We start from the raw sequence: 26,950 nt of genomic DNA on the forward strand, positions 1-26,950 counted from the left end.
ATAGGGATTCCATATTTGTAATTGTTGATAAGTTTTTGAAGATAAAACATTTCATAACATGCCATAAAATCGACGATACAACTAAAATAGTTGATTTGTTATTTAGAGAGATAGTACAACTCCATGAGGTTCTTAGGAGTATATTTTAGGATATAGATATTAAGTTTCTTAGCTACCTATGGAAGGTATTGTGGGGAAAATTGGGAACTAAATAATTGTTTTCTACTACTTGTCATCTCCAAACAGATGAATAAATTGAAGTAGTTAATAGGACTTTAACCACACTTTTACGCATTGTCATACAAAAGAACTTGAAAATTTAGAAAGATTGCTTGCATTCATTGAGTTTGTTTATAATTATAGTGTGCATTCTACTACTATTTTTTCACAATTTGAGATTGTTTATGGTTTTTACTCTTTGGTTAATCTTCTTTTTTTAAACAAGGTCAAAGACTAAGAGATAGAAGATACTCACTACCTTTGTTTAACCCCTCATTATTTCCCGCTGTCCCCTTCTTAACACTGATGTCGTTTTGAAAAAGAAATTAAAAAAAGTTAACATTGAGTTCATCAAGTCAATTCAGGTTACGGGTCAACTTAAGTTCTTAACCGAGTCACCTAGATCAATTCCTTCCCTCATTTTTCTTCAATCTGGAATAGTCCAGGCCTAAGCTCGGTCAAGTTTGGGATCAACCCACCAATCTCGAGTCTTATAACTTGATGAAGACTACTTTGTGTATACAAATTTTCAACATACTATAGTTACATAATTCATTTACTTTAAAGATATATCTTATTTTTAGCACATGAAACAAACCATCATATTATCTTATTTTTAGCATCCAAGAGAAATTCACTCTTATCCTTACAAGTGAAAATTAAGAAAGAAAAGAGAAGGAAAAGGAAATACAAGATAATATTTATTTACTATGATTAACAAATCGGAAAACACCTTAATAATTAGAAATCAACTTCTACGCAGTCGATTCTTTAAATGTTGACCTTATTTTTCCCACCTCGCAAAATAATTCTTAACCACCCATTCATACTTCCTTGTGTTCATAACACATCCAAGAATCACTCCTATTAACAATCCAGTGGCATAACCTATCACCACCACCTTCCAACCAAATTCAAGTGGATATCCCGAGCCCTCATCTTCTTTGGGAGCTGGCAAGGGGTCCTCGCCATTTCTACATTTTTTTGACAAAGGCTCCCCACACAATCCTGAATTCGCATCAAACGAAGTGTTGTCAAATGCTCCGAATTGGTTTCCTCGTGGTATCGAACCTGAGAGAAAATTGTGAGACACATTAAAGATCTCGAGGAAGGTGAGCTGTGCAAGTTGGACAGGAATCTCTCCAGAGAGTTTGTTCTGAGAAAGGTCTAAAGCTTCAAGCTCTTTCAAGTTGGACAACGATAGAGGGATGCGACCACTGAGAAAGTTGTTGGAGAGATTGAGCAAATGAAGTGCTTTGAGATCTCCAAGGACCTCTGGAATTCCTCCTTCAAAACCATTACTTGAGAGGTCGATTGCAGTGAGACTATCTTGGATCTTTTCATATAATATCATCACACCTTTGTTTGTCATTGTCATCGAGTACGGATACGGATTGGTCACTGAAGCTCTCGATATGTCGATACTTGTGTCTGCTTGCATGTAAATCAGTGGCTCATTGTGGACATTTTTCATGGCAGTCCAATTTCGGAAATATTCAAGTGGCAACTTACCCTTAAAACTGTTGTTGGAGAGGTCAACAATCTGTAACCTCGGAAATTCAACATTGGTTTCAGGTTTCCCAATCACACCATGTAGCCCATTAGATCTCAAAATGAGAACCTTCAAATCAGGAAGCACACCCAACCAAGAAGGAAAGACATCATTTATATTAGTTTGTTCAAGATTGAGAATCTCTAGCTTGGTGCAATTGGCTAATGATTTTGGTATCTTCCCCTCCAATTTGTTTTGACTTAAATCAACGACCCTCAATGAGCAGCCACTTGTGAATGTCTCAGGAATATCACCGCTGAAACTATTGTTGCGCAGATTCAGAACTGAAGCGGTGTTGCTTTTATTTCCCAAGCACGGCGGAAGTTTGCCGCTCAAATTGTTATTTGACAAATCAAGGACAGAAAGCGAAGTCAGATTGCAAATAACTTCTGGGATTTCTCCATTGAATTTGTTGTTTGAGACTTTAAATTCATAGATTGCTGGTGGTGGAATTGGAAGGGATCCTTGGAACCTGTTTGAATTAAGAGACAGTGAAAGTAGATTATTCCATGGAAGAACGTCAAAGGATTGCTCGAAACCTGTCAGAAGGTTGCCAGCCAGAGATAGAGCCACGAGGGTTATGGTACTCATGTTCATAAACCATTTGGGTATGTGTCCCTCAAGTTTGTTATCTCCAATTTCTAAAATCTCCAGTTGGTTTTGATCACGCAAGAAACTGGGAAGTTCACCTAAATTGCATCCCTCTAAACTTAAGAGTTGAAGTTTTGGCAGAGGAAAGGTAGCATTGTGGCTAGTAAGCAAAGACAGATTGTTATACGATAACAGGAGAGAAGCAAGGTTTCTAAAACGGTTCAATTCCAAAGAACCACTAAAGAAATTATTAGATAGGTCAAGTATTTCAAGATTTTGAAGCCTATAAATAGACTCAGGAATTGCACCATGCAGTTTGTTGTCACTAAGGAATAGTCCGAATAATTGGGTAAGATTACCAAGTGAAGATGGTACCACCCCTGAAAAATAACATTTTGCCACATGAAATTCTTTCAATGATTTGAGGTTTCCAAGAGACTCCGGTAGGTGACCAGAGAATTTTGTTCCTGTAAGCATCAAAGTTTCAAGTTTGCTGCCCGACTGAAATTCCGGCAAATATCCAGTGAGATATGGATTATACCGGATACTGAAAATGCGAAGGTTGGGTAATTGGAATATTCCCATGGGGAACTCTCCCTGCAACCCACAATCCCTGAGAGATAGAGATGACAAAGAGGATAAGTTTGTCATGATTTGAGGTATCTTGGCTGATATGTTCACTCCACTGAGATGGAGTACCTCCAAGTTGGTTAACGCTTCAACTAAATGTTGCAGACCAGGATTTTGGAGCTTCAAAGGATTTAATCCGAGAGCAAGGGAAACCAAGTCGGAAAGCTCCAAGATCTCTGCTGGAATCTGACCAGTGAAGCCAGACATTGAGAGATTTAGATCAAACAGCCTTGAGAGATTTCGAATCTCAGAAGGGATTTCAGAGTTGTTGAAGTCGTTGTCAGCGAGATTCAGCCTTCTGAGCTGAACAAGGTGGAAGAGGCTGCTATTAGAGTCGATGGAGCCATAAAGGCAGCTGCTACTGAGGTCAAGGCCGATCACATGACCAGAGTCCCCATCGCATTCAACACCCTCCCAAGAGCAGCAATCGCCACTTTCTCCATGAACTTTCCATGATGCAACCTTAGGATAGGCAGAAGGATCAGAAGAAGCGGACTCATTAATGACAAGGCTTTCCTTGAGCTGCAACAAGGCATAACTCTCATCATCATGGCATAGAGGCTGCATGGAAGGAGAAGAGTGACAAGCTCTATGATGAAAAAACGAGAGTAAAAAGAGCAAAAGCATCCGCATAGACAAGAAACGGACAGATGATGGCATATTTTTTAGTAGATAATCTTTATTTTTCTTAATAAGCAATGAAGTGAAATCAAGCTGTTTATATAGACAAAAATATTCAGTCTGGTGGAGAAGTAATTAACTAAGTAATATATAAATATATATTAGTATGGTGGAAAAGTAAACAAGCAGTGTACATGAATAGTCTCATCTCCAAAGACTTTATGCTCGACAGCCAATTTCATTCAAATTCTGAGTCGTTGTCATCTTTTCCAGAGCACGAAGTAATTTGCTAGACAACCAGTTCCAATATTCCACTGCGATTGTCAAAGTTAATTGGCCATATATTATCACAAACTTGCGTATGTCGTGGTCTGAATCAAGTAGGCTTGAGCGTTTAACTTACTCTGAAGACTTCTATTATCACCAAAATCATCCTTGTAGTCAATGACTTGTAACAGTAGCAGAGACTTTACCCCTATTTTGAAGTGAAGAGGAAAGCTCCCAGGTGACTAAGAGAGCCGTGGGAGATGGGTTGAAGACTTTAAACAGAATGCTGCCATATTTTGTAGTAGATAATCTTTATTCTTCATAATAAGCAAAGAAGTGAAATAAAGCAGTTTATATAGACAAAAATATTCAGTCTGGAGGAAAAGTAAACAAAGTAGTGTATTTTTCATTGATTTGATTGAAAACAATGGAGATTTTTCATTTACCCGAAGACTTGGGAGCTACAGGAAGTCTTCATTGATTTGATTGAAAACAATGTAGATTTTTCATTGATGTATCTTTTTAGATTTTCCAATGTGCGAAGAATGTGCGTCTGCAAATAATGAAGAGCTCTTAAGGCCTCTGTGATAAAAAAAATAAAATAAAATAAAACCCTTAAATTTCTTTTGTAAAGAAAAAGTTCAACTTTGATCACCTAATTTCTTGTTCTAAACAATGTAGTGTGTGAAATAATTGAATGTTTAGATGCGCTAAATAATTGAATGGGATCAATGTAAAATAATGTCAAGCAATTGATTTAAAAATAATATAATTTCATAGTTTCACTGCCAAAAAAGAATAAACATACTATAAAATCTATTCAATTTTGAGAAAGTCTGTTTATGACGAAACTAGCCAGGCAAATTTGGGTTATTAAAAAAAAAAAAAAAACCTGTAGGATTACTATAATGTATTTTTAGGCAAAAAAACTCTAACAATTGGTTTTCGGTTGACAAACTTTAAAGAAATCCTTTCATATTATAATATATGCATTACTACCACAAATAACTTGTTGTGAAGGAAACAAGATTTGATTGAAAACAATGGCTTGGTAGTGATTTGTTTAGAAGCACAATGTTGCTTGAAAAAAAAGATCTAAATTGAGGAAGAGAAACCTAATCCAGTTTGATTTCATGTTTTTTTTATTTTTTTTTAGGTATTTTGAATTAGTTTTGTGGGTGTTCCAAGGGTGTTAGTGAGGTGTTTTGGGATTGAAATGTCTTAAAAATTAGATTTTTTTAGACAAAAAAGGGGTTACCAGATTTTTCAACCGACAATGATAGCTAGAATTTAGGTTTGCAAATGGCACGTTGTTTGACGTGTCGTTTGTCATCGCCTGCATAATGTTTTTCAAGATAAATAGGGGTGGACATACCTTTCAAATATAAAATAAATAAATAACAAGCCCAACCATGTAGGTTTAGAATTTTATTTTTTATTTTTTATATAGATGAACTTTGTAAAATATTTTTTTTTAAATAATATTTCTAATATATATAGCTATACATAAAGTTTTTCATTTGTTTATTCAATTAATTTATTGTGTATCTATTTTTATTATAGTTTGATTAAATAAAAAAAAATTAAAATAAATTAGATTAAACAAATATAATAAAATAAATATTTTATCATATAAAATTAAATATCTTAATCTACATCTATATATATATATATATATATAACACAAACATGTGATATGATCTGTCAGCCAAGTTGGCTTGAGCGTATAGCCTACGCGGAAGATAACAATTACCACCGCCATCTCCTTATCATTCTATGGCTAATAACAGCTACAGAGACAATGATTGATTAAGATAAACGTGGGAGATGGGTTGGAGACTTTAAACAGAAAGGTTTTGATGCTAGAAAATACGCATTGCTGTCACAATAACATATGAATCATTCAATGGCAAAGCATCGGTTTAGATTTTTCAGTGAATAATGAATAGTTATAGAGTTTCTTTTGTGAAGAGTTAAAAAAAAAAAAAAGTTCAATTTCCATCAACTAATTTCCTTGGGGATTTTCCATAATAACACTGTATTGAATGGGATAAATGTAAAATATCATCGTTAATCAATTGATCTAAAAATAATATGGTGAAGGGATTTTCATAGTAATGTTGCATTCATTGCCAAATTAAACTGAAGAAACAAATTTCTTTTTTTATGGCTTTAATAATTCTTTATGGAAGTGGTAGAGAAGCTTAGGAGTTAAAAATAATTCGATGGGATATTAAAGCATGCTATAAGAATATCTATTCAATTTTGAGAAAGAGTTTTTCAGACGAGGCAATCCCATATGGGTGATAAAAAATAAAATTCTTGAGAGATAAATAGAAAGAATAATATTCTAGGTAACAAAATCTAATATTTTCCTTCATTTGTTTTCTTATTCAATTTAAAATTTTATTTACATAATTGTTTTTCTATTCAGTATTATTTGATTGTTTTAATTTTTTTTATATAAAATAATGTAATAATTTTTTACAAGTAAGAGTGTAAGTACTGAAAAAATAAAAAATAAAATATTTTAGATGTCTCTACGCTCCCATTCCACCTAATATTCACGGGATTTGTAGATAGTTAGAATACATTCATAGACCAGATGACTAGTGCATTTTAAACTTCAACTAGTTCAACATGGTTGTTTCCTATTTCTTTTATGTCATTGGTTAAAGCCAAAAATATTTTTGCCTTCGCCTTCTTGTAAGAGTATTTTAATAATGTTTCTTGTGATAAACTGAAATTTTTGCTGCCTCATAATTTTGATATAATCAATATACTTTGTTTTTATTTTTTTAAAAAATTAATTATTATTTTTTTATTATTAATTTTTATTAAAGGTATATGCATGAAACACAATCTACTAATTAGTTTTAATTTAATTGATTTTATTCAAATATCAAATATTATAAATCATGGTTTATATCTCATTATAATGCTTTATTTTATAATATTTTAGGTGCTAATGAAACTAATTTAGTGAAATTTAATTGTTTTAATTCCCATGTCGAATGCACCAAAATTTCAAGTTCCCTTGGATTTCCATCTTCATCTTGATCCTTTACAATTTATGTCACATTTGAGTTCTTTATAATTATACACAATTACAACTTTGATCACTTCATAACAATATTAATACTATTGATATGAGCATATCAGCAATTACTAATTTTTTATAATCTGAATAAACATTAATTCTCAAGATCCACTATTATCTGCTACATTCAAATGGATTTAAGAATTGATCACATTCTCCTTTTAATATGTTATTTTAAGAAAAATGGCAAAAAAAATATTGTTTGTTCAAAACTAAAACAAAAAAAAGAATCTTGCAAAATTTTTCCTAACAAAGGCCTTTTTTGTTTTATTTTTTAAATTTTATTTTAAATGGAGCAATTGATGTTTTTTTTAATTAACATGGATATCTGGATCAATTTATTAAGTAAATCAACTAGTCTCACATTAGCCTTTTGCACTACTTCCAATTTCATTCAAAGTCTAACTAAGTCTTTGTCTTGTTTCATTAAATCCATCGCAAGATGTTAAAGATAATTGGCCTATATATGTCACAAACTTGTGATATGGTCTGTCAGCCAAGTTGGCTTGAGCGTTTAACATAATCGGAAGATATCAATTACCACCGAAATCATTTGCAGAGACAGTGACTACGAGAGCCGTGGGAAATGGGTTGAAGACTTTAAACAGATCATGGTTTTTAGAATTTAGGTTTGCAAATGACACGTCGTTTGTCGTCGCCTGTATAATTTTTTTCAAGATAAATAGGGGTGGATATACCTTTCAAATATAAAATAAATAAATAACAAACCCAAGCATGTCTGTTTAGAATTTTTTTTTTATATATATCTTTTATATAGATAAACTTTGTAAAATAAAATTGGTTTTTTAGATAATATTTCTAATTATATATATAGCTATGCATAATGTTTTTCATTTCATTTTATTCAATCATTTTAATTCTATTATAGTTTAATTAAATAAAAAAAATATTTGAATAAATTAAATTAAATAAATATAATAAAATAAACATTTTATTTTATAAAATTAAATATCTTAATCTATGATATGGTCTGTCAGCCAAGTTGGCTTGAGCGTATAGCCTACTCGGAAGATAACAATTACCACCGCCATCTCCTTATCAATCGATGGCTAATAACAGCTACAGAGACAATGATTGATTAACATAAACGTGGGAGATGGGTTGGAGACTTTAAACAGAAAGGTTTTGATGCTAGAAAATACGCATTGCTGTCACAATAACATATGAATCATTCAATGGCAAAGCATCGGTTTAGATTTTTCAGTGAATAATGGATAGTTATAGAGTTTCTTTTGTGAAGAATTAAAAAAAAAAAAAAGTTCAATTTCCATCAACTAATTTCCTTGGGGATTTCCATAATAACACTGTATTGAATGGGATAAATGTAAAATATTATCATTAATCAATTGATCTAAAAATAATATGATGAAGGGATTTTCATAGTAATGTTGCATTCATTGCCAAATTAAACTGAAGAAACAAATTTCTTTTTTTATGGCTTTAATAATTCTTTATGGAAGTGGTAGAGAAGCTTAGGAGTTAAAAATAATTCGATGCGATATTAAAGCATGCTATAAGAATATCTATTTAATTTTGAGAAAGTTTTTCAGACGAGGCAACCTCAAATGGGTGATAAAAAATAAAATTCTCGAGAGATAAATAGAAAGAATAATATTCTTTGTAACAAAATCTAAGAAAAACCCGCAGATTTTCCTTTATATATATATATATAGGGTTTAATTTCATGAGCATCTTGAGGATCTTATTTTTTTAAAAATTGTCTTTGTGTTAATTGTCTGCCAATCTAGCTTCCATAGAAAGCCATCCTTTCTTTTTTTAATACACACACATGGTTCGAACCCAAATGAAGGGGAGATCCAAACCCAACTGGTTGAGCATTCACTAGTTTTATGCCTTCTTTTATTTTATTTTTAATTAGTTTTATTTATGATTAGTAATTACATACTAGATCGCTACATTGTCAGCCGGATCAACTTTTTTTTTTTTTTTTTTATGTAAAAAAATATTTATATGTTGTTTGATGTGTTTTTAGCATAAAAAAATTAAATTATATAGGGATTGACTTGATGTGACCTGATTGACTTGGTATGTCAAAAAAAAAAAACCCGAACAACCAATAAAACTGTTGTTTAATTAAAAAATAAAAACAATATTTTTTTAAAATATTAAAACAACAAGATATTAGATTGACTCGAATTAACCTGTCAAACCTATTACCTAGGTCATGAGACTCAGATAACCCTATAGAAAGCATATAGTTTTTTTTTTAACCCAGTTCTTAATCAACTTGATATTGAAGGATAAAATTAAAAACAAAATTAAACAAAAAAAAAAGAGTTGAGTCAATCCGGATTAACATGTCAAACTTGGTCATGAGACCAAGATAACTCTGTATAAAGAAAATCAAAATAAATTATGAAACTCAATTTTCAATCAACCCAGAAGAATGAATTTTTTTAAAAAAAATCTATTAAAAAACAACACAAAAAAAACACCCAAGTCAATAAACCAAACTTGTGACTCAGGTTATGAGACTGGAATAATCTTATAGAACACAATTTGAAATGAGTTATGAAATCTAATTCTCAATAAACTCGATATTTAAGAATGAAATTGAAAATAATTCAAATAAAAAAAAGGATAAAAAAACTTGAATTAACCAGCCTAACCCACGATCCAGGTTATAAGATTGTGATAATCTCAAAGAAATAAAACGATTAAAAAAAATTATAAAACCTAATTCTTAATCAACCCAATATTGAAGGATTAAATTGAAAAAAATAAAAAAAAATAATTATAAAAAATTACTTGAGTGAACTAAGTTAACCTACCAAACCTGACATAATAAAAAAAAATAACAAAACACCAACAAAATATCCCATTTGTGTAAACACACTAATTCTATTGTATAAAAAATCACTGATGAATTTACCAATAAAAACATATTGTCATAACATATCTTGTTGTTGATGTCATATATATTGATAATTTCATCAGTGATTTTTATACCAAAGGGTATAGTGATAACTTATTTTCATTGATCCTTAAGAAAGGAGTTGACTAATATATGTTGTCAAATTTATTTGTAAATATTATTAATAGATTTTTAACAAAAACAAATCTATCAGCAAAATATTTGTCTCATCGACAAGTTCGCCAATGACATATTATGTCAATGACTCCATTTCGGAGTGAATCAAAATAGTTAATAATTCTACACCGAGGCTTGTAGCCCAGCGATGGCAAAGGGTTTCCTTTGCCTCTGCATCCTAGGTTCAAGTCTCAGCGTGTACGCCTGTCACCCCCGCGGTGACTTACATGTTCACTGGGTTTGCAGGATGTTCAGTGAGCAATGAGATTAGTCGTGGTGCGCGCAAGCTAGCCCGGACACCCATGTAAATAAATAAAAAAAAAATAGTTAATAATTCCTTGTAATTCTCACATGATCAATGATCAATTATCGAGAGAATTTTCATCATTGTGCATCAAAACAGTCAATAATTCTCTATAATTCTTTAAATAAATTATTTTAAAACAAATACTATCAAACAATTTCACAATAACATTAAATAACATCATACAACTAATTTAATCATGCAGTTAGATGTTTAAGCGCTTAGCATGTCATATCTATTTTTTAAATAAACAAAATAGGAGTAAAAGAAAGTCCAATCAAGGAGTTGTCATAGTGGAGGAAAAACAAACAGGTTCGATGGGTTCATAGGCTTTATTGGGCTCTCTTCCTTGATTGGGCTTACTTTTCAATTTTGAGGTTTTGTGGGCTTGGTTGTGAGCCCAGGTTATACTCCTTGACAATGCCCTTCTCCTCTCCGGTTGGGCCTTTTCTTTTCCTTCATTTCTTTTTTTCTTTTTCTACCCGATTGGGTAATCTATCTTCTTCTTTTCTATTCTTCTTTGCTGCCCTGTCGGGCCCTCTTTTTTATTCTTTCTTTGCTGCCTGGTTGGGCTTTCTTTTACTCCTATTATTTGGGCTTAATTTTGTATCCCTATCACTATATATTAAATATTTTTAAGCGAAAACTCAGGTAATTAAAATTAATAAAACTAAGAGAAGGCGGAATTCAAAAAATCTGGCTTGGAAATCTAATTCGTTGTGTAATAGAATAACAGTGGTTCAAGAAAAAATTTGACACTTTCCTGATGCATCAGGGACCTAATTGAAATGATTAGTAGTTTGGGATCTAAATCGAAGATCAATTCATAGTTGGTGACTAAATTGAGATTTTCCATGAAAATATAAAACGGAGATTAATTATTGTCCGTTTTACTGTTGTGCCTAGTTCGAGCATCAGGAAATTCTGAAATGAGAGGTTCGTTTGCCCTTTTTTTTTGTTTGGTTTCGGATGAAATTCCTGTTTTTTTTAATTGTTTTTATATTCTTTTTCAATTTTTTACATTTATAATCTTAGATTATGTTTCTTTTCTTTAAATTTTTACTCTTTTTTTATCTAGTTTCTATTCTTTTAAATTTGATCTATAAGGGATAAATCATTGAATTGAGTGGTATTTTTGCTTCTTAGATATAAAAGAGGAAGAAGATGGAAGCAGAGTTGATAAATGCAGAGCTGGTGTTGCCAACACACTTCAGTTTCAAGAGGATACAGATATATGATGAACCCAACTGTAAGCTCCTCATTTAAGAACAACCCCCGCCATTTCCTAGCTTCTCTCTCCCTCTCTCTTTTTTTTTTACTTTAATTTGAAGTCTGGTTGTGATTTGTTTGATTTATAGTTGAAAAAGCTATCCTTTGGTGATATTTGTGGATGAAGAAAGGGAAACCATTATTGCATTAGCATTCCATTACTTCAGTATTTGTGGGTTTGGGCCCACAAATGGTGAAATCTGAACGGAAAATGTGATGGTGATTATTTAGTAAAATAGTAGCACTGGAGGGTTTTATAGAGGATTCTTGTGTTCTGCCCGTTGTTCAACAAATTAATTGCATGGTTTAAGTTGGATTTTTTAACATGTTTCTGCACATGGTTGTTTTTTTTATTTTTCTTTTTTAAGGTTTTTGCTTTTTATATTGTGTTACGTACCTGGTCTCTAAAAAAGATATAACATATGGGAAGAATAACTAAGGGGGCTGCAGAGTTGATAACGTCTGTAGCATGCAACCCTTGTTAGTTGTTAATTCTATTAGTTGTTATTAATAGTTAGTTAATAGGTTGTTACAACAGTTATAGTCAGTTAGAATAATCAGTTAATAGTTATTTTTGCTACTATAAAACACACATGAGGGATATCAGTTGTATATAGAAAATACACACAGAAAATTCAGTCTCAATTCTTCTCTCTCGTATTCTCTCCAAACAATTTCTCTGTTCTTTACCTCATTTCTTCTTCACTTGTTAAGCAACCTTAACAATTGGTATCAGAGCTTCAAGATCTAACACCATGGTTAAAAGCGTGGAAGAACACTGCAAGAAACTAGAGGAACGAATTCAGTGCATTTAACAAGAATTTCAGGAGCAGCTTGGGGAACAAAGTAGGAAGATTGATCAGATTAGTGTTCAAATTGAAACATTATCAAGTTAGTTCCAAACATTCCTTACTCACCACGTGACTAGGAAAGAGATGGGAAGTACCTCTTAAGGTATACTACAAACTCCAACAAGGGGCAGTCTTGAAGGAATGTTTTCTAGGGGAAAAGGTCCTGCGAGGGGAGATGCAAATTATGGACAGGAACCGCAGAGAGCAATGTTTAATGCATGTTTTCCTTGGATGAATCTAACAACATTTAGAGGAGACAATCCTAGAGGATGGCTAAGAAGGCGCAACAAGTTTTTCAAACTCAATGCAACTCCATTGCAGCAGTGGATGGAAATAGGTCCTTGTATTTGGAAAGGAAGGCAGAAATATGGTTTGAAGGATATATGTGCAGACTGGATGTTAGTCTAGAATGGGAGGAGTTCTCAAGGGCCATATGCAACCGGTTTGGTAGTAGAGATGATATCGTGGAGGAATTCAATAAACTAACACAGGAGGGCGGTATGGAAGAGTATGTGGAGAGGTTTGAAGAGCTAAAATCATTGATGCATTCACTAAATCCACTACTACCAAAGTCCTACTACATTTCCAGCTTTATTAGAGGATTAAAAGAGGACATCAAGCTAATGTTGAAGATACTGAAGTCAGGCACGTTAATGACAACCTTTGATCAAGCTAAGTGGCAAGAGGAATCAAACAATATCTTGGCAAGGAAGAACAAATTCACTACCAAGCTAGTAATGGGGAGTCAAGGGGGAAGATCGTTTGGTAATCAACAATCCAACTATATGAGCAATAATCTGCAGACACCAAAGGTCTCAGAAACCATGTATGAGCAGAGGCGCAGGTTGGGACAGTGTTTAAAGTGTGGGGACAAATTTATGCCAGGATATGAGTGCATTGTCAAAGGGCTGCACATGATTGAAGGCTAGGAAGAGGAAGAATTTATGTGTCATAACCCGATTCCCGGATCCATGACCGACACATAGGCATGGTTCCCCTCCAAAGTTCCATACATATGCGAACTCAAACTTACATTCAATCTTATCCTTTAAACAACTCAATCAGAGTTCAACGCAACATTAACAACAAACTAACTTCATAATATAATTTCATTGTCTTAATACAAGAGTTAATATAATTTCATAGTTTTAGAGCACTAACTAGACATAAAAGGAAGGTACAAATTACAACCAAAAAGCAGGTTCAGAAGGTTCAATAAAAATAACCTGCTATCAAGTTATAAGCCTGAAAAGATAAATAATGAGAGGGTGAGTTCAACAACTTAGTGGGTAGATAACGTTCAATACACACACACGAGGTAATACAATAATGAGAATTATATATACAAGTATGGCTCTAGGTTCTTATAGGAAGGTTTCTCAAATAGACCATAATAAGAATATCATAAGGTAAAGCTCGTTAGAAAATTAAATGCAATGAGCATGAGGCTCCGTACTGTGGGATGATCAGTCCACACAAGTTGGTGACTCCCCTGACCAACTAGAGTTCAAATACGATGTGCATAAAGACTAACACTACCCTGTTAGCACGGGTATTCTGACTTACATGCCATAATTTCATAATCATAATCAAACAAACATATTCATATCTCAAAGCTCAACTTATGACATCAATCAAATGAGGAGCTATCAATTCAGAAGTCAATTCAAAATATGTACTGGTTTATATCAAGAATTCAGATTCAATAATTGATCATGCTTTATCATAAGAAAAATAATAATCAATATATATATTATCAAGAAGCATGATCCAATTCATATTAACAAATCAAATATTTATAATATTTCTCATACATATGAAAAAATTATCCACTCACCTAACTCGAGAGCAATAGCACTCAAAAGCAAATACTGAAGGAAATCCTACAAACGCCCCGCCGATAGAATATCAGGATTATCTGAATACAAAGGAGACATATTCAAGAATGACTCGAAATAACATATAACCTATTGAATACACTTAACTAAGGGTCTATTCCATAACCCTATATGTTTTTAGACTAAACTAGTTATTTTCCTAAAAACCCAAAAATTAACGGTTTTCCCGAAATCTAATCCATAATAAAACAAATAATAAGACTTGATAATAATTCACTAAATAACCCTCATTTATTCATCAAATCAATATGAAAAAGTTAATATTACAGCTAGGGACCAATATGGAATTTATCATATTTTTAGGGCCACATTGTAATTTTCGTCTAATTGGAGGACCAAACTAAACATATCATAAATTCATGACTATAGTGGAATTATGTCCATAATTCATCCTCATTTCTGTCCAGAACCTCTAATTATGCTCCAAGGACCATTCTGGAATTTTTAGGGTCAAATTGTAATTTTTGTCAAATGAAGGACCAAACTAAAATTGTCATAAATCCATGACTATACTGAAATTCTGACCATAATTAATCCTCAATTCTATCTAGAATATCTCATTATGCTCTAGGGACCATTCTGGAATTTTACCAAATTTTTAGGGTCAAATGGTAATTTTTGTCAAATTGGAAGACCAAATTGAAAGTGTTAAAATGTCATAACTATACAGTAATTCTGTCCATAATTCATATTTTATTCTGTTCAGAATCTCAGAATATGCTATAGGGACCAATTTGTAATTTTCCAAAGTTTGGGGACTAAACTGTAATTTTTGTAAATTGAGGGACCAAACCAAAATTTTGTCATGTTCAACCTCAAACCCAGAATTTTCACAGATTACCTACCGTTATCTCCTGATTTCTAACACAAATTCACCATTCAAACAAAATCATAACATAAAATCATCATTTTTATCTACAATCTCTCAAATTCAACTTAACAATCCATTACCCACAACAATCAACTATATAACATTCAAATTAATTCATAAATAAACCCTAAACACAATCCTCAAAACCCTAACACTCATCAAAACCAAAATTTAAAGTTTAAAGAACACATTATACATTTATAAACCTAAATCTTACCTTTAAACTTATTTTCTCCAAATCTCTTCCTTTTTCCCTTATTTTCCCCTCTTTTCTCTTCTTCTTCTTCTTCCTCCCTTCTCTCTCACGGTTTGCTCCTTCAATTTTCAGATCCCTCTTTATTTTTTTATTTATATTTATCAACTATTTATTCAATTACTATTATACCCCTCATTTAATTTATTTCTACATCTAAGCCTTCAAGGGCCTTCTAGCCTTTTTCTATCCCTTTAATTCAAAACATTACATTATGAATGCTGCAACAGGAAACAACAGTACAAAAATGGCACCTGATAGCAAGATTGAGGAATATGGCTTTTCCTTGAATGCATTAGCAGATGATTATGCTCATAACACCATACGAATTAGAGGAAGCTATCAAGGCAGGGATCTGATCATTCTCATTGATAGTGGCAACACCCACAACTTCATGGATGCTAATGTAGTAGGAGAACTACAACTTTCTGTAGAAAACTCCCCTGTGTTAGCAGTAATTGTTGCTAATGGCAGTATAATGCTATGTGATTCCTATACAACAGGATTTACATGGTTTATGTAGAGCTATGAATTTGTAGCAGATTTAAGGATTTTGAAGTTGGGGAGGTGTGACATGGTGTTAAGGGTGGACTGGTTAAGGAAATTGTCACCAATCTTATTCGATTTCATCAAGATGAAAATAACCTTTAAGAAGGAAGGAATGATGCTGGAGCTCAAGGACATCATCGAAATAGCCAGCCTCCAGCCAATGGCAGTAGAGAAGGTCTATAAGAATTTAAAAACTTCTATCATGGGCCTCATTGGGCAATTTTTTCTGATAGAAGCAACCATAGCATCAGTGGCAGTTTTGGCTAATATAAAAGTAGGGGAACTATTAGCAGATTATGCAGAGGTTTTCCAAGAACCTATTGCATTACCACCAAGGAGGAGGCATGATCACAGAATCGCACTGCAAATAGGAGCTCAACCTATAAATTACAGACTGTATAAGAACTCCTTTTTCAAAAAAAAAGGAGATCGAGAAGATGGTTAAGGAGATGTTATGCAACAACATCATTCAACCAAGTGTGAGCCCATTTGCTTCACCAGTACTTTTGGTGAAAAAGAAGGACAACACCTGGCATTTCTGTGTAGACTTTAGGCAGTTGAATGAAGTCACTATCAAGAATAAATTTCCTATTCCCTTGATCGATGATCTACTGGATGAGTTGCAAGGATCTAGTTTCTTCTCTAAACTGTATGTAAGGTCAGGATATCATCAAGTGTGAATGCATGAGGGAGATATAGAGAAAACAACCTTCCGTAGTCACCAAGGGCATTATGAGTTTAGAGTCATGGCTTTTGGCTTAACGAATGCTCCTGTAACATTCCAAGCCTTGATGAATGACATTCTGGAGCCATTCCTGAGGAAATTTGTCTTAGTGTTCTTTGACGACATTCTTATTTATAATTATTCTTTTGAAGCACACCTCAGACACTTGAAGCAAGTTTTGGAGATCCTGAAGACCAACCAGCTGTATGCAAAGAGATCAAAATGCATGTTTGCTAAACCAAAGGTAGAGTATTTAGGGCATATAATCTCTGTTGCAGGGGTGGCCACAGATCTTAAGAAGACACAGGCTGTATAGGAGTGCCAATTCTAAAGACTATCAAGGAGCTAAGAGGATTCCTTGGCTTGGCTGGTTATTATCGAAAGTTCATCAGGAAGTTTGGTGTCATTAGTAAACCTTTGACAAAATTACTCAAGAAGAATAATTTTTTGTGGCATGAGGGGGCATTGGAAGCTTTCCAAAATATGAAGAAAGCTTTATGTGAGACTTCAATCCTAGCCTTGCCTGACTTTACCAAACCATTTGTCTTGGAAACAGACGCCCGTGACATTGGAATTGGGCAGTGCTTAGCCAAGAAGGACGACTGTTGGCATTCATAAGCAAGGCCTTGGGAGTAAGACATTTGGGATTGTCTATCTATGGGAAGGAATACCTAGCTATACTGATGGTAGTGGACAAGTGGCGACACTACTTGGAACAATATCAGTTTATTATACAAACTGATCATGAAAGCCTAACATACTTACTTGATCAGAAAATCCACACTCCTATTCAGAAGAAGGGGTTGACCAAGCTGTTAGGATTGAACTATCGAATCATGTGTAAGAAGGAAAGGAGAACAAAGCTGTCGATGCCTTATTAAGAAGGATTATGCAGAGTGAAGATAGTTACCAAGGAATAGACATGACAAGGGGATGGCTTACAACCATAACGCAAGTGGTTCCTTCTTGGTATGACCAGATTTACAACTCTTACAAAGATGATGCCAGGTTGTAGGACATCATACAGGGTAAAATGATAGATGCTACACAAGCTCTAAATTTTACCTATACTAACGGGGTGGTGAAGTATAAAGGAAGAATTGTTATAGGAGCTGCAGGGTCATTGAGAGAGGAACTCGTCAAAACTACCCATGATTCCTATATTGAAGGGCATGTAGGGATTCAGAATGCCTATAGGCGACTCAAGGCTTATTTTTACTGGATTTCCATGAAGAAATGGGTCTATCAACTGGTGCAGCATTGTGACATTTGTAAACAAGCCAAGGCTGAGAGGGTGCCTTACCCTGGGTTGTTACAAGCTCTTCCCACTCCACATGGTCCCTGACAGGATATTACTATGGACTTCATAGAAGGGCTCCCAAAATCCAAAGGCAGGGATACTATCATGGTCATTGTTGATCGCTTCACCAAGTATGGGCATTTTATCACCCTAGCACATCCATTCACAGCCTAGGATGTTGCTAAATTCTTTTTAGATCACATCTACAAGTTCCACAGCTTGCCTGCCACGATCTTGACGGACAGGGATAAGGTTTTCACAAGCTTATTCTGGAAAGAATTGTTCAAACACTTAGGGGTCAAGTTGTTATTAAGTATAGCATACCATCCTCAAACGGATGGGTAGACTGAAAGGGTAAATTAGTGCCTAGAGACTTACTTAAGATGTATTACTATGCATTGTCCAAAGAAGTGGCACCAATGGATATCCACAACACAATGGTGGTATAATAGCAGCTTCCATTCCATTATCGACATGTCCCCATTCCAAGCTTTGTATGGATATGAGCCTCCAGCCAGAGAGATGGTGCTTACTAAGGCTACTCAAGTAGCTGCGGTGGAGGAGTGGACGCAGAGAAGGATCAATATGGATCAATTAATCAAAGGGCTGCTGAAAGGGGCATGAAATCGGATGAGGCGAATGGCAGACAAAAGACGACCAGAGAGGACATTTCTGATAGGAGATTGGGTTTTTCTAAAGCTTCAACCTTACAGGCAGGGCAATGTCATGTATAGGAAGCATTACAAGTTAAATCCCAGGTACTATGGTCCCTACCAAGTCCTTGAACGCATTGGTGCAGTAGCATATAACCTTCAGTTACCCCTAGAAAGTGCAGTGCACCCTATGTTCCATGTCTCGTTATTAAGAAAAAAAGTTGGAGAAGTGGCCATCGTTTCTCAAGCCCTGCCAATCGTAGATGATGAGGGCAGGGTAAAAGTGTACCCAATTACAATACTAGAAAGGAAACTTATGAAGAAGGGTAATGCAGCTGTGGTGGCGGGCTTAATTCAATGGTCAAATTCGTTCCCTGAAGATGCTACATGGGAGGAGTTGACAGAGTTCCAGTTACAATTCCAAGACTTCAATATTGCTACGTGAACTAATCCAGCTTTCGATTCTTGGGACAAGAATCTTGCATGGAAGGGGTACTGTTACGTACCTAGTCTCTAAGAAGGATATAGCATATGGGAAGAAGAAGGGTGCTGCAGAGTTGATAATGTCTACAACACGCAACCCTCGTTAGCTGTTAATTCTGTTAGTTGTTATTAATAGTTAGTTAGCAGGTTGTTACAACAGTTATAGTCAGTTAGAATAATCAGTTAGTAATTATTTCTACTACTATAAAACACACATGAGAGATATCAGTTGGATATAGAAAATACACATAGAAAATTCAATCTCAATTCTTCTCTCCAAACAATTCCTCTGTTCTTTACCTCATTTCATCTTCACTTGTTAAGCAACCTTAACATATTGATATTAGGTTAGGCTTGATAAGAGGTTAAATTGCCTTTGCTGTTTCCCCCCCCTCTTACAAATGTTAATATTGAGTCACCATTCTCCATGCACCCATTTTTGAGAATATGCGATATTACAGGATTCGAGGTATGTGTTTCTGTTGAGATGTGTTTATTGGTTGAACTGGTAGATGAAATTCATCATTATTGCTAGGTCATTTGCGAATACTGTGGCCAACTTTAGAATGTCATATAAATCAGATCATGAATGAATGAGTCAATCACTGGCATTAGATTCAAGTTTTAATGGATCGAAATTTAGAAATGTCTGGTAAATTTAGAAATATCTTTGAGTATCATCATTGGTTATTACCATCAGTTGAATCATATCCTTCTAAAGTCCTTTTATTTTGAGTGTTGGGAGGAAGAGCTACTTTGTGTGTCAAAACCTTGCTTGTTGAATATTTGGTGGTCTCTAATTGATAGAGAATCATAAGCTGTTAATGATAATCTGCATTTTATTCCTTGCCTGCTATTCAGCTAAGATACACCTGCTGTTATTGAACTTTTTGTGTATGGTTTGGCTGAGCTTAAGCTTTTCTACAGTCATATGTTCTTTAGCTTGTTCAGTGGAATTGAGGATTAAAGTTTCAAAATTTCCGGAATTAAATAGAGCACTGGTTTCTTTTACTTGACTTAATTGGCAATGGCATTTTTTTTGTTAGTTGCATGGTGAATCATTTTTTGGTTTTGAATATCATGAACTTATTGGTTGTACTATTGCCAGTTCAAATTTGGACACTATAAACTATTGGTTGAGAAAAAACAATTGAAGGCAAGATTTGTTTGGCTTCATCTAACCTAAATATAATTCTGTAACTTAAAGGAGGCTTTTCGATCAATTACCTCATCAACTTTCTTTTAGAGTGAGAAGATTATTATGAGTTGTCCATCATTCTGCATATTATGAAGAATTTGCTGCAGTAGATTTGTTCAATACTGCAGAAGTAGAGAAAGAAGAAGAGAATGAATTTCTTTATGAGAGAAGAAAAAAGAATTGCAAGTTTTAGAAAGTCTGCAATCTGCATGCAATATTTTCTTCTCTTATTTTGTTACTGTTCTCAGAGTACATGAATACATATATATACACATATTGTAACTAACTTCTGTTAACTAACTTAACTAACTTAACAATATATAACTAACTTTTTATATATAGCAGTTATAATCACAATTTACAATGTTTATATATATATATATATATATATATATATATATATATATATATATATATATATATATATAAGTAATGATAGAATGGCTAGTCTTCTTTAGTCTTCTGTGTTAGGTGATTCGTTTGCATGCGTTGCTTGCTCTGCAATCTGTGAAGGGTGCATATCTTCCTTTTGTGTATTGATAGTATGCTGTAGATTCCAATATCCCCCCTTAAGATGAGAATGAATATTTACCATTCCCATCTTGCCAAGGATAGGATTAAGTGTGTGATAACCAAGTGGTTTAGTGAGTGCATCTGCTAATTGAAATTTGGAAGGAATGTGAATGATGGTAAGTAGTCCTTCTTACAATTTCTCATGTACAAGATGACAGTCAAGTTGGATATGTTTGGTGTGTTCAGGATGGACGGGGTTGTAAGCTATTTCTGAGGCCGGTTTGTTGTAAGTGTATTGTAATGGAGGCTGAGAATGAGGTATGTGGAAATCTGCCAATAAATAAGTCAACCATTGTATTTCACACGATGTAGTTGCCAAAGCCCGATATTCAGCTTCTGCTGAGGACCTATTTACAGTAGGTTGTTTCTTAGATTCTAGGAGATGAGTGAATCTCCAAGAAAGACTAGATAGCCAGTAACACTTCGACGAGTGTCAATGCAACCTCCCCAATCACTATCAGAATAAGCCTTTAAATGAAGAGTAAAATCAGCTTTGAGAAGTAATCCTTGACCTGGTATTGCTTTAAGATACCGAAGAACTCTCTCTACTGCTTGCATATGCAGAGTGTGAGGGTTTGACATGAAATGGCTGAGAGTTTGGATGGCATAGGATAACTCTGGTTGTGTGAGTGTGAGATAGAGAAGTCTGCCAATTAGTCTACGAAAAGATGCAGGATCAGACAAGGGAGGGCTAGTATCATGTGTACTGAGTTTCAGTGTGGATTCCATTGGAAAATTGACAGGTTTAGCGTCAGAAAAGCCACTATCTGTAAGTATGTCTAAGGCATATTTTCTTTGGCAAAGAACAATGCCTTTTGCAGATCTAGCTACCTCAATGCCGAGGAAGTACTTTAGGTTTCCCAAATCTTTGATAGGGAAGGTCATGCGAAGGTATTGTTTGACTGTGTTAAGTGCTGTAAGAGTGTTAGAAGCGATGAGAACATCATCAACATAGATTAAAACTGCAATAAAGTCAGTGGTAGATTGCTTGATGAAGAGGCTAGAATCTGATTTGGCTTGTAGAAATCCGAAGTGTAGTAGAGATGCAGATAGTTTGGAAAACCATTGTCTTGAAGCTTGTTTGAGACCATATATGCTCTTTTTGAGCTTGCAAACTCTAGGATCATTGTGATTTGAGTAACCAGGTGGTAATTGCATATATACTTCCTCATGTAAGTCACCATGTAAGAAGGCATTGTCTACATCAAGTTGATGTAAATGCCAATTGTTGACTGCAGCAATGGTGAGAAGAACTCGTACTGTTGTGATCTTTGCAACAGGAGAGAAGGTATCAAAGAAATCAATTCCCTCTTGTTGTGTGTATCCTTTTGCTACCAAACATGCCTTATATCTTTCTACCTGTCCATCAGCTTGGAATTTCACTTTGTATACCCACTTACATCCAATGACAGATTTATTTTGTGGCAGAATTACTAAGTCCCAAGTTCTGTTTTGCTCAAGAGCTATGATTTCATTTGTCATAGCATTTTGCCAATGAGGGATGGAGTTAGCTTGTTTGTAAGTTTTAGGTTCAAAAACAGATGAAACAAAAGAAGTGAAAGCACATTATTGTAAAGATAATTTGGAGTTGGACAAGAAAGAAAAGATAGAGTATGGCTTACTAGGAAGGGAGCAATCTGAAGAGCTTGGAGTTGCTGAAGTAATCTGAGCCATATTTCCACAATAATACTGCTTTAAGTAATTAGGTGGATGTTTATTTCTTTCAGACCTTCTAAGTTGGGAAATATTATGATGAGGCAGGGGAGAAGTGTGAGGACCAGAAGGTTGTAAAGGTAATGTTGCAAGAACAACAAAATCATTTAGAGTTGATTGTGCTGGGATACAAGGAAAAGAGTAAAAAATTTGAGGATAGTTAGGAAACACAAGGGGTTTATGAACTTTGTTTGGAATAGATGGGAATGTGGATTCATGAAAAACAACATTGCGAGACACAAAAGTTTTGCAGGTTGATAAGTCAAGCACTTTATATCCTTTAATGTGTGGGGGGTATCCAAGAAAAATGCATTTCGTGGCTCTTGGATGAAACTTGCCTCTGTTGTGTGTGATTGTGCTAGCAAAACATAAACATCCGAATACCCTTAAGTAATTGTAATGTGGTGGTTTGTGATAAAGAACTTGATAAGGTGTTTGATTTTGGAGAATGAGGGAAGGGGTGCTATAGATTAGGTGAGTGGCTGTGAGAATGCAATCTGTCCAATAAGTTAAAGGGAGTTGGGATTGAAACATAAGAGATCTAGCTACATTTAGCAGGTGTTGATGTTTTCTTTCAACCCTTCCATTATGTTCAGGTGTTTCAACACAGGTTAATTGATGAATGATGCCATGTTTTTGGTAAAAAGTAGGCATATTAAACTCTTGTCCATTGTCTGATCTGAGAGTTTTAATCTTGGTGTTGAATTGATTATGAACATAGGCTAGAAAGTTGCTAAGAAGATCTCTTGTTTCAGATTTAGATTTCATTAAAAATAACCAAGTAAATCTACTGAAATCATTTACAATGGTAAGGAAAAATTGATAACCAGAATAAGAGGTAACAGAGAAGGGTCCCCAAATGTCAATGTGAACTAATTGAAAAGCTTTTATGGATTGATTAACAGACAAAGAAAAGGGCAACCGCTTTTGTTTAGCTAGGGGGCAAATTTCACAAATGGAATTGTTACTGATAGTGATTGAAGGATCAATTTTGTTCAAAAGATTGATTTTGGAGGTAGGGATGTGGCTTAAACGTAAATGCCAGAGATTGGTGGCAACAACACAGGATTTGATTTTTGATCTAGGAGGTGAGCCTTTAGTAGTTTGATCAGGGGGTTTGTGAAGATTGTATAGACCAGATTCAGCTTCAGCAAGCCTAATCATCTTGCATTTGCTTAGATCCTGCAGGATACTTTTTGTGTGAAGGAAAAATAAGCCAACAGTGTTATCAGCAGTTAATCTTGAAACAGAAATCAGATTGATATTAAAAGCTGGAACATAAAGTGCATTGTGTAAAATGATGTCAGGAGAAAATTTAACCGTCCCAGTGAAAATAATTGGTACATGTTGACCATTTAACATATGAACTTTGGACTGAGTTTTAGGCAGAATGATGGATTCGAAAAGAAGAGGGCTACAAATCATGTGATCTGTGGCTCCGGTATCAAGAATCCATGAAAATCTGTTCTGAGGTGAAGATATTGTATGACATGAAAATGATATACCTGATGTAGATACTTCTTTAGTAGTGTTATTTATCTTTGAGTTGGAAATGCTATTTGCTAGAGTGAGTAGATTATGCATCTGTTCTTGAGAGAAAACAATGTTAGGAGTGTCAAGATGTTGCTCCAAGACAACAATATTATGTGCAGTTGGTAATCTATGAAAGTTTCTGCTGGTCTGTGGCAAGGTGGCAGATCTTTTTCCTCTTGGCCCCTTCCATCCATGAGGGTATCCAATAATTTGAAAACATTTATCAATAACATGTCCAGGATATCCATTGTGGGAGCAGGTTGCCTTAGTTTTTCCTTTTTGTTTAGCAAAGCATGTAGTATATGTTGAACCGGATCTGGAATTTTGATTGTGGTATTGTTCAGCAATCATTGCTTATGAATCAATTGGAATCCCTACTGCATTTGTTAGGGATCTCTGACTCTCTTCTTGAAGAAGCAGGGAAAAGACTCTGCCCATAGATGGCAAGGGAGTTTGGAGCAATAATTGGCTTCTAACTGCTGAGTAAGAACCATGAAGGCCAACCAAAAAATTTGTTGCTACCCATTTTTTGACCCATGTTTTGATTTATTTTTAAAAAATTCAAAAATAGAGAAAAAAAAGAAAATCCAAAAAAATATGTTTTTTAATATATTTTCATCATTTTAGCATTTTCAACGTCGTCTAAAAAAAATTTAAATTTTTAAAAGATTTTCAAAGGCGTTCGACTTTTCACGCGTCATTTTTAAAATCATTGATTTTCCTCATCGAGTCGACGTTGATATTGCTCGTTTTCAAAAAAATACAAAAAAAGAAAAAGAAAAATCAAAATTTACAAAAAAAAAGGAAAAGAGAAGGAAAGGAAAAGTTGAGGGACTAGTTTGAAAACCTAGCAAAACTTTTCCTATAAATACCATGCTACACTGAATTTTTAAGGGGGGCCAATTTTGATACAAGGGCTAATTTTGGAAACACCAGAAAATACAAAAAAAACCCACCCTAAACCTATCTTCTCCCATTTTTCTCAAAACAGCCGCCGGCCCCCCCAAGCCATTTTTTTCCTTCTCACAGCCAACCCCAACCAGCTCAATCCCGGCCGGCCCCTGCCTCTCCTGGCCGCCCACAACCATCTCCCCTGACTTTCCCTTTCACTCTCCCATTCTCCACGGCCCGGTCCTCTCCTTCACAAACCCGACCACAACTCCCTCTCTTCCTCCGATCTGCCTCACAGCAGCCACGATCCAGCACCCCTCAACTCTCACTCACGACGTTTCCTCCTTCACCGAACAGACCCGACGACCTTAGTTCGAACCGAGCATCGGCGGCACGCCCACATACTCGATCTGTTCGCTCCTCCGCCTCATCATCGACAGCGATCCCCTCTCCATCGCAGCTACACAGTGGTCTACAGCAATCCATCTGCCCGAACCGGCACCGGCCGCTGCACAGACACGCATGAAGCTCAGCCGCCGGCCGCCCCTTTTGGCATACGATCTGCTACCCGAAACAGAGGAGAAGAAGACAAAGCCATAGCAAACCGACCCACCTGAAACATAAAAGGGAAGAGGCAGAGAAACGGAGTGGATAAAAAAAAAAGCCGAAGCAGATTTCAAAGACAAAATGAAATAAAAAAAAACTAAAATCAACTGGTTGTTATGGCTTTGGTTATTTTGCAGGTCATCGCCGATAGAAAAACGAAGAGGGGAGGAAGCCGCTCCATACACCCCTGGTTTGCCCGGTTTCCCGTGACGGCGCGTGAACCCACGCGCCGCCAGTGGCGGCGGTGCGTGAGGTCCACGCGCCGCCACTGTTCAGATGGCACCAAGGCTGTGCAGTACTGTTCCCGAGGATTTTCCTTTTTCCTTTTTGTTCCTTTTTGTAATTTCTAGATGCTGTGTGTATTTAGATATTATTGTATTTGATTTGTTTTGAATTTTTGGTTATTTGTTTTATTGTACAGATGTGATGTAAAAGAAAAGAAAAGAAAAGAAAAGAAAAATAAATAATAAAAAGAAAGTTGTGTGTGTGTGTGTTTTTTTTTAATTTTATTTATGTTATAAAAATAAAAAAAAAAGACAAAAAGAATTAATTGTTAATTTAAATATGGTTAAATATCTCAAGGATAAATAAAATCAAGTTGTATTTTTCATGAAAATGTAAGAACAAGTTTCTACATATATTCGGGGATTTAATAACTGATTTATTAAAGCCTTAGAATTTAATTAATATTTTAAATTTTCAAATCACATCAGAACACAAAGCAGCTTACCTCAGGTAGGGTGCGTTAGGAGTGCTAATACCTTCCCTAACCACAACCAGTCCCTTACCCGAGATCTCTGACAAGACCAGTACATTAGGTTTCCTAGTAGCCCTCAATGAATTACTAGGTGGCGACTCCAACGAACGAATTCAAAGCAAACGCAACATACGAAAAAAATCGCCAGCTGATGCGCGCGGATTTTTTTTTAGGGTGCGACAGAATGGCGACTCCACTGTGGACGGTACTGTTTCTGACATTATTGGACTAAGCTTTGTGTATTTGATGTGTTTAAGTTTTTGCATTTTTATCTCTTTGTTAATATTTATTTCCATGCATTGTATATAATTCTCTCATGCATCACAAGTTTTAATTTTTGAAAGCACACACAAGCTTTAGGTTAGGTGGGGGATTAGCAGCTTACCTTACGACTTGAGTCAAGGTTTAAGTTTGTGTAAACCCCAACTCTTCGTTGAGTGCTTAGACTGGTAATAGTTGGACACGTGCCAA

At 34.9% G+C, this 26,950-nt stretch overlaps 1 protein-coding gene and 1 long non-coding RNA gene across 3 annotated transcripts in view; one reads left to right on the forward strand and one right to left on the reverse strand.

The window, feature by feature from the left end:
- Window positions 1-909: 909 nt before the first annotated feature.
- Window positions 910-3,670, reverse strand: LOC118039359 (receptor-like protein 7). Its single transcript, XM_035046050.2, has one exon. It carries the CDS (start codon window positions 3,650-3,652, stop codon window positions 1,004-1,006), a length of 2,649 nt encoding a protein of 882 aa, XP_034901941.1. The 5' UTR covers window positions 3,653-3,670; the 3' UTR covers window positions 910-1,003.
- Window positions 3,671-11,033: 7,363 nt separating this feature from the next.
- Window positions 11,034-26,950, forward strand: part of LOC140954673 (uncharacterized) — a 31,280-nt gene continuing 15,363 nt past the window's right edge. The window contains exons 1-2 of one of the 2 annotated variants that reach the window (XR_012168122.1): window positions 11,034-11,293; window positions 11,504-11,606. This is a non-coding gene — a long non-coding RNA (uncharacterized lncRNA). Of the gene's footprint in view, window positions 11,294-11,503; window positions 11,886-26,950 lie in introns of those variants that run through there. The other variant, XR_012168121.1, reaches the window with a different exon arrangement.

Source organism: Populus alba, chromosome 16 (assembly GCF_005239225.2).
Source record: "Populus alba chromosome 16, ASM523922v2, whole genome shotgun sequence".
Lineage (NCBI taxonomy): Eukaryota > Viridiplantae > Streptophyta > Magnoliopsida > Malpighiales > Salicaceae > Populus > Populus alba.

Coding starts and splice junctions, on each gene's coding strand:
- LOC118039359 (XM_035046050.2), bottom strand. CDS start 3,652: ATGCCATCATCTGTCCGTTTCTTGTCTATGCGGATGCTTTTGCTCTTT.